Source organism: Cicer arietinum, chromosome 5 (assembly GCF_000331145.2).
Source record: "Cicer arietinum cultivar CDC Frontier isolate Library 1 chromosome 5, Cicar.CDCFrontier_v2.0, whole genome shotgun sequence".
NCBI classification, from domain to species: Eukaryota; Viridiplantae; Streptophyta; class Magnoliopsida; order Fabales; family Fabaceae; genus Cicer; species Cicer arietinum.
In genome coordinates, this window is record NC_021164.2 from 72,868,389 (window position 1) to 72,875,358 (window position 6,970).

Consider the following 6,970-nt stretch of genomic DNA (forward strand, 5'->3'; position numbering starts at 1 on the left):
CACTCTTTCTAATGGGGGTGTTGGCGATGAATTGCGACGAACCGTTCATAGTGGTTCCATGAATGAATCTTTAGGGAATAATGTTTCTTGGGTTAATAATAATGTTAATGTGAATGGTAATGGTAATGGTAATGGAAGGAGGAGCCCACATTGGTTTGATGATTTTCGTGGGAGGGTTTATTCATTGGCTAAGGATCAACATGGAAGTAGAATTTTGCAGGAAGTGATTAAGAAATTTGGAAGTGAAGGGGTTTCTTATATTTTCTCCGAGCTTGTTAATCACGTCACTGAGCTGATGATAGATCCATTTGGTAACTATGTTGTTCAGAAGATGGTGGAAATTTGCAATGAAGATCAACAGACTCGTATTGTTCTAATGGTTACATACCATAGTTTTCAGTTGATCAGAATTTGCCTTAGTCCTCATGGGTATATTTTCGAGAATCTTTCTTTCAATACTTGTTTCTTGTTTCTGAAGGCATTGTAATTTGAGTTTTTTGTTTTATCTATTGATCATAAAGTGCTTTTTTTTTTAATTTAATTTTGTTGTTGAAGATCTCGTGCTGTTGAGAAACTATTGGAGAATGTTACCACCCGGGAGCAACGAACTCTAATTATGGCAGCTTTGAGTCCTGGTGCTATTGCATTGTCTAAGGATATCAATGGTCATCGTGTGGTTCTCCATTGTTTGAAAAACTTCACACATGAAGATACTAAGGTAAAATGCTTGCTTAATTTTGTGTTGTTCCATAAACACTTTTGGCTCATTGGTAACTAGAGAAACAATTTAAGCTCAAGTTGTTCATCATTTTACAGATAATCTATTTTTTAAATGTAATTTAAGGTGTTGTGGTCCACAATTGCAATTGTGGCCGCAATATAAAGTTTCTTGATGTCTTTGCAAAGGCAATTGCGGCCACATTTGTCCTAATTTGTCTGCCTTTTGCTGAAGATTTGCCTCATATCGGCAACCACAATTTAGAACCGTCATAAATTGTCTAAGATTTTGTCGTGTCTGGTTAAAGTTTTAAATTGTCATTGCTTCTTGCAATCCCGGATATTACTGAGAATTGCGGCGGTTAAATGCAACTGCTGGCATGCGGTGGCAGAGATATTAAAATCTCGATGTCACTGCGCAAATTGCGGGTTTTGATGTTTTTCTAAAACCCTTTAGCAGTCCTGCCACACTTCACTATCAAACTATTTCTTGTTATCATATTTGACCACACTTTTATTTAACTTTCTAATATATTATTTTCTTCATCCACATTTTTTGTTGTAAATGAATAGTGGTCTGTTTGCCCTTATTTGGATAAATACTTCAGCATTTATACAATGATTCATTATTTCTTTACCTAAATTCTAAAGAAAGGAAAAAGGATCACCACTCTTATTAGACAAATACTGGTTTGTCCAATTACTTTACTGTTCAGTTTCTGCGCTTATTAATACGTTCTGAGTATGTACTTTTGTCACAGCAATTCCTGAATGTGGTCGCAAGCAACTCTTTGGCGATTGCAAGAGATAAAACTGGATGCTGTGTGCTGCAGCATTGTGTTAACCATGCTCAAGGAGAAACTAGAAATCAGCTGATTGATGACATTGTACTGAATTCTTCACTATTAGCAGAAGATTGTTATGGGTTAGTTTCAACAAGTATTCAGTTATCTCATTTATAGCCAATATAGCTAAATTTACTTATCTTCATTATGTTTTATTTTTCTCATCTTGCAGCAACTATGTTGTTCAACATCTATTGTCTCTGAAAATGCCGCGAATCACAGACAACTTAGTCCGAGAGCTCGAACGACAATTTGTATATCTTGCCTGCAATAAGTATGGGAGTAATGTAGTGGAAAAGTTTATTCAAGACTCAGGAGAACTGCAATCTGCACGCGTCATTTTGGAGTTGCTTGCCGATCCAAATGTTGCAAGGCTCCTTGTGGATCCATATGGAAATTATGTCATCCAATCCGCACTGACGGCATCTAAGGTTAGCCTACTTGAATTCACGGGGTTTTCTTAATCTTCGTGTTTGTGTATTACTCAATCTTCTAGTTTATCATATTGGCTTATTACCCAAAGGTTGAACTGCAATTGTTTGGTTGGTCTTTGTATGATTAATTTTTTCAACAAAATGTAACTACTTCTAGGCGTTAGTTTTATTTTTTTTAGAAAACCTAAATTATTTTAGAAGGCTTAAACGTGCTTTTTGTTAATGTCGCAATTCCTCAATTAAGAAAAACAAGCAGTTTCTTTGTTGTGCTCCTGTTGGCAATTTCTCTGTTGAAACAAATATGTATCACATGGTTTTTAACTTTTCATTGGAATGTGCAGTGGTTTCTGTTGGAATGTGCAGGGTATTAAAAACAAAAACTGTATTAAACTCAATATTCTATTAGATGCACACCTCCTTAATATTTTAAATGTGCTAAAAGGTTTGGTTTCTTGGCTGTTGTGATAACTTTGTTTTTTTGTATCTATTTAATAAACAGGGTCCCATTAGGAATGCCATACTGGACCTGATCCAAAGAAATTCTCAAATGATGCGCAACAATGTGTATGGCAAAAAGTTGCTTGATAGGTTTGACAAGGGAAAAGTAAGGCATAATATATAAACATGTGCTTGATTACAAGGAGGAGTAACCCTTTTTATGTATCTCCTTTTGTCTATGTTTCCATTACTCTTATTCCCTTAGTAGTATTCATGTCTTAGGCAGTTATAAAAAAAATTAAAAAAAAAGTATGTCTTAGGAAGTAACCAAAAAAGAAAAAAAAAATGAAAATATAAAAAAACCAAAAAAAATAATTGTTGTCTTAGGGGTAGTAATCCAAAACAAAAAAAAATGTCTTAGGCTATGTTTGTTGTTTATTAGTTTGTTTCAGTTTTTGTTTGTTTGTTTTGTTATTGGCAATGGATGTAAGGTAAGGACCTCGGTTCTGGAACAGTTTAGATTGGACTAGAGAGGACAATGCTCAAGCTGTATAGGTGTTAACTGCATATGTGATCATTGCAATTGAAGCTGGAGTGGGTCTCACAAGTTCTAGAGAGCTGTATTTTTTTTGTTTGTGATTCTACTGTTAATTGTTACTCTATTGTGTGTCCAATAAGAGAATAATGAGGAATAATTTAGTTGGTTTTTTGTTTCTTAAGTTTTATGGATCATTTTGTTGTGTTTTTTTTCTTCAGAATTATGTTTGAAATCGTTGAGGTTAAAAATATCGATGTGTCTGCTAATAATATTTTGTTATTTTATTTTTATATCAAATTCAATGAAGAATGTAACATAATTTATTTCATCTCTCGATACGGGTATTTTGCTAGTAACTCAAAAAGATTAAGATAATTTTTTTTGGAATTCTTATTTCTAAAAAACACATTTGAGTTTTTAAGCATATTTTTGGATGGAGAAAAATTGTATTTTTGTATTGAAATATACTTCTAGAAGGTCAAAAAAAAAATTGAAACTATACTTCCAAAATTGTATTTTTCATTAATTTTATGGCTTTACCTCTATTTTTATATTTAATAACAAATACTGCTATTGGTTTTATGGCTCCAACTAACTCCTATATTAATGTTTAACCAAAATATAGAAAACCTCCTTTTTTTTTTTAATGCAAAAACTATATAAAACCTCCTATCATGGCGTGGTCTCACTGAATGTATAGTCAATCTCTACTTCAATGCCTAGCAAAAAATTGGAAGGATCAAATTTTCTGGGCTTTGCTTATTTTTTTCGTAAAAAAAAAAAGAATGGATTGCAATCATATAAATTTATGTATTTGTCAATGTACTTAATGCCTTTTATAATTTTTATGCACAAGATCTCAAATACTAATTAGTTAATTTAAAATTGATGATGCAGTGCTGATCGACCACTAAGTTCACAGATTCATTACAATCAAAAGATGATTTTTATTTAATTTTGCAATTACAATCAAAGATGGTAAAATCGGTAAAACTAATAAGTCATAATTATTAGAATAAAATGAACCTCATGCATAAATGGAAAATTAATTTTCTTGATAATATTGAGCTCTATGTAAGGGATCGATGTTTCCTAACGTATATGTTATTCATATTTAGCCGGTCAATAACTGAATTTCCAACTAAATGTTTACCATTTTGATAAAATAACAATTCACATTTCGATCACAATTACTTAAATAATTAATTAATTACAGAAATTGGACTTGTGGTATGACAACATGATAAAACAAAATTAAATTTCATTTTGAAACTATCAATTTGTTATAACATTGAGTAATTGTTAGAATTATGCTAGTAACGTTAGTAATTATTAGAATTATGTCAACTGTGAAGATCAAATCACTAATTTCATTTAATTCCTTAAGTCATTTATTTCAACTACCAAATCAACTTTATATCTCTTCATAATTAAATTTATATGAAAAAAAATATTTGAAAATTGGTCTATAGTTATTTAACTCTAAATTAAAATATGATCTTATTGATCAATAGTTACACAAATGTTACTCTTATTTGTTGAATGTGGTTATCCTTGTTGGAATTCAATTATGAGTGGTTAGTCCCACATTGACCAGGAATGAAGGCTATATTGGATATATAAGGAGAATGACACATAGTCCTAATGCCTTAAGGTTTTGAATTGAGATGTGGTGTCTAAAGTCTCTTATTAATCCTAACTCATTTTAAATGTTGGGCTCCCCCACACTCCCCAACAATCCTAACATGTCTAACATCACGCCTGATTAAACTATAGTTTGTAGATAAATGTAATTAAGTTTTTTAGAATACAAAATATAATTAACTAACAAGATCGAATCTAATAAAATGAATTAGACTATCACACTATAGTGAATTTAAATTCAAATTTCCGTCAAGAGATACTTAATTTAGTGTTATGATATATCTCGAAAAAATTACCTCTTATAAGAGGAAACGAGAAAAAAAATAGCAACGTAGTTTGACATGACATAAGTAAACATGAATTGTGGAATTAAGGGCATTTTCCTTGGCCTTTTGAATTCTTCATGTCTCTGTAACAAGGACACTCATCTTTGTTCCCATAAGTCCCAGAGGGCACACAGTTACATTTCTCACAGCAGATCCCACAGTACTTCAAGCATCTGTCTTGAAACGAAGCTTTGGAGCACCTTTCACCACACCTCGTGTCACAGAAAGCTAAATCCACCATATTGCATTAGTTAATTAATAAACCAAATTAAGCTTCATATTTATGTCTATTATAAAGTATAGTAATTAATTGAAACAAATCAAACACATTCAGTGATAGCAAGTGAGGAAGAAAATTACATCAATGTTAAAATCATTGGCTCGTTTGTTATAGATAAAAATAAAATTAATTTTAATATTAATGATTTAGAGAATATTTTTTAAAAAGTAGAACTTATTTTGCATTTTGTTTAAATTTATAAAAAATGATTTTATATTTAATTTTTCTTTGCTATTAAAAGTGATTTTCTTCAAAAGTTAATCAACATAGTTTTTTATTTTTAACCATAAAAAACATTTTTTAACAAAATAATTTTTTTAAAAATACAAAAATAACTTAAATTTAAAAGATGATTGTTTTATTTTTTATTTAAAAAAAAACATCTCTCTGAAAAACAAAAAACAAATGAAATCTATATTGGCTTACTAGAACCAGCTAATGAGATATCCAATGAGGAGCTGAGGAGAAGGCAGAGAAAGAGTAATGCAAATGGAAGCTTCATATTGATGAATTTAAAAGTAGAGTGAATGAATAAAAGAGAAGGGATATAGAAGTATATATAATAGTATAGAGGGGTGGAAGCTGGTTATGGGGTGGATGTCACCAAATCAATGAAAGGAAACAAGGCTTTAAAGAACATTGAAAGTTTAGTACTAGGTTTGTGCCGTGGAAGTGTGAGCCAGTTAAAGTGTGTATTTTTTAGTACCTGAATTAATGAATGGTAGGTGAAAGTGAAATGTTAGGAAGTTGTTATGTTGTCTTTACTTATCAGGAACCCCCTCTTGCTTGCTTACACTCAACCAAACCCAACTCTTAAATTCTTGCCCACTTCATTCACTACTTAGTTCTTTCAACATTCTTTGAAAATCAAATAAGTTCAATTTCAACTAATTGAGCTTGTAAATGATTTGTACTTAAGTTAATGACTTGGATTTGCTTGGTTCATCAACAAATGATATATATATATAAGTGTTATAGCGTTCAATAATCATTTCTTCATATATATTTTATAATTTGATCGTTGTATTAAAAACGTATATCACATAAGATCGTCTCTATACATTTTTAGATAAATTTAAAATCATTTAATAGATTATTAAATTGTATTAAGATTAATATCATAAAATAAAAGTGTTGTTAATTTTGATGAATTTCAACAATATATCATACGATTTTATAGATTTATGTAAAAATGTATAGTGATAACTTATGTTATATAGTATTTCGATCTAAGGTCAAATTTAGAAAATATATAAGAATAAAATTAATCTGATGAGTAACTTTTGTTACACTTACTTAATTTCATAATTCATTCTAGACTTTAGTATTCATCAATCTAACTAAATTCAATTCAACTTGACTCATTTTGAGTTTTACGTGGGTGTTTTGTACCAATTGAAAATTAACTTCCTTCACCTCATTGTAAACATTAAATTTCATTAATCAAATTAAATTCAACTCATTTTTAACTCTACATAAGTGTTTGTATTATAATTTAACTATTCTTCTGTTTAAGATTTTTGCACAGTTACTAAACAATGAAATTATTAGATGAACGATAATAGAAATATATTAGATTTGAATCATTTATATTCTTGTTGTATGTGAATTTCTTTATTATTTTATCTACAACCAAAAAAATAATAATCAATTTACTAAAATTATTTTTTTTAACTATAAGTTTGATTTTAAATATAAGAATTAGTCACATGAAAGTTAAACCATGTTCTTTGATACTAACACGACGC

At 30.0% G+C, this 6,970-nt stretch overlaps 2 protein-coding genes across 2 annotated transcripts; one reads left to right on the forward strand and one right to left on the reverse strand.

Annotated features, from left to right (window-relative positions):
- Window positions 1-6: 6 nt before the first annotated feature.
- Window positions 7-3,147, forward strand: LOC101506100 (pumilio homolog 12-like). Its single transcript, XM_004501480.4, has 5 exons — window positions 7-429; window positions 556-718; window positions 1,479-1,642; window positions 1,735-1,993; window positions 2,496-3,147. The coding sequence occupies exons 1-5, from the start codon at window positions 59-61 to the stop codon at window positions 2,616-2,618; spliced, it is 1,080 nt and encodes a 359-aa protein (XP_004501537.3). The 5' UTR covers window positions 7-58; the 3' UTR covers window positions 2,619-3,147.
- Window positions 3,148-4,439: 1,292 nt separating this feature from the next.
- LOC101505787 (peamaclein-like) lies at window positions 4,440-5,831 on the reverse strand. The gene is made up of 2 exons (XM_004501479.4): window positions 5,649-5,831; window positions 4,440-5,170 (listed from the first exon to the last, which is right to left on the reverse strand). Exons 1-2 carry the CDS (start codon window positions 5,722-5,724, stop codon window positions 4,986-4,988), a joined length of 261 nt encoding a protein of 86 aa, XP_004501536.1. The 5' UTR covers window positions 5,725-5,831; the 3' UTR covers window positions 4,440-4,985.
- Between the last annotated feature and the right edge of the window lie 1,139 nt (window positions 5,832-6,970).

Coding starts and splice junctions, on each gene's coding strand:
- LOC101506100 (XM_004501480.4), top strand. CDS start 59: ATGAATGAATCTTTAGGGAATAATGTTTCTTGGGTTAATAATAATGTT. Junction 1,643..1,734: donor TTAGCAGAAGATTGTTATGG/GTTAGTTTCAAC, acceptor CTCATCTTGCAG/CAACTATGTTGTTCAACATC. Junction 1,994..2,495: donor CCGCACTGACGGCATCTAAG/GTTAGCCTACTT, acceptor TTTAATAAACAG/GGTCCCATTAGGAATGCCAT.
- LOC101505787 (XM_004501479.4), bottom strand. CDS start 5,724: ATGAAGCTTCCATTTGCATTACTCTTTCTCTGCCTTCTCCTCAGCTCC. Junction 5,171..5,648: donor TATCTCATTAGCTGGTTCTA/GTAAGCCAATAT, acceptor TGGTGGATTTAG/CTTTCTGTGACACGAGGTGT.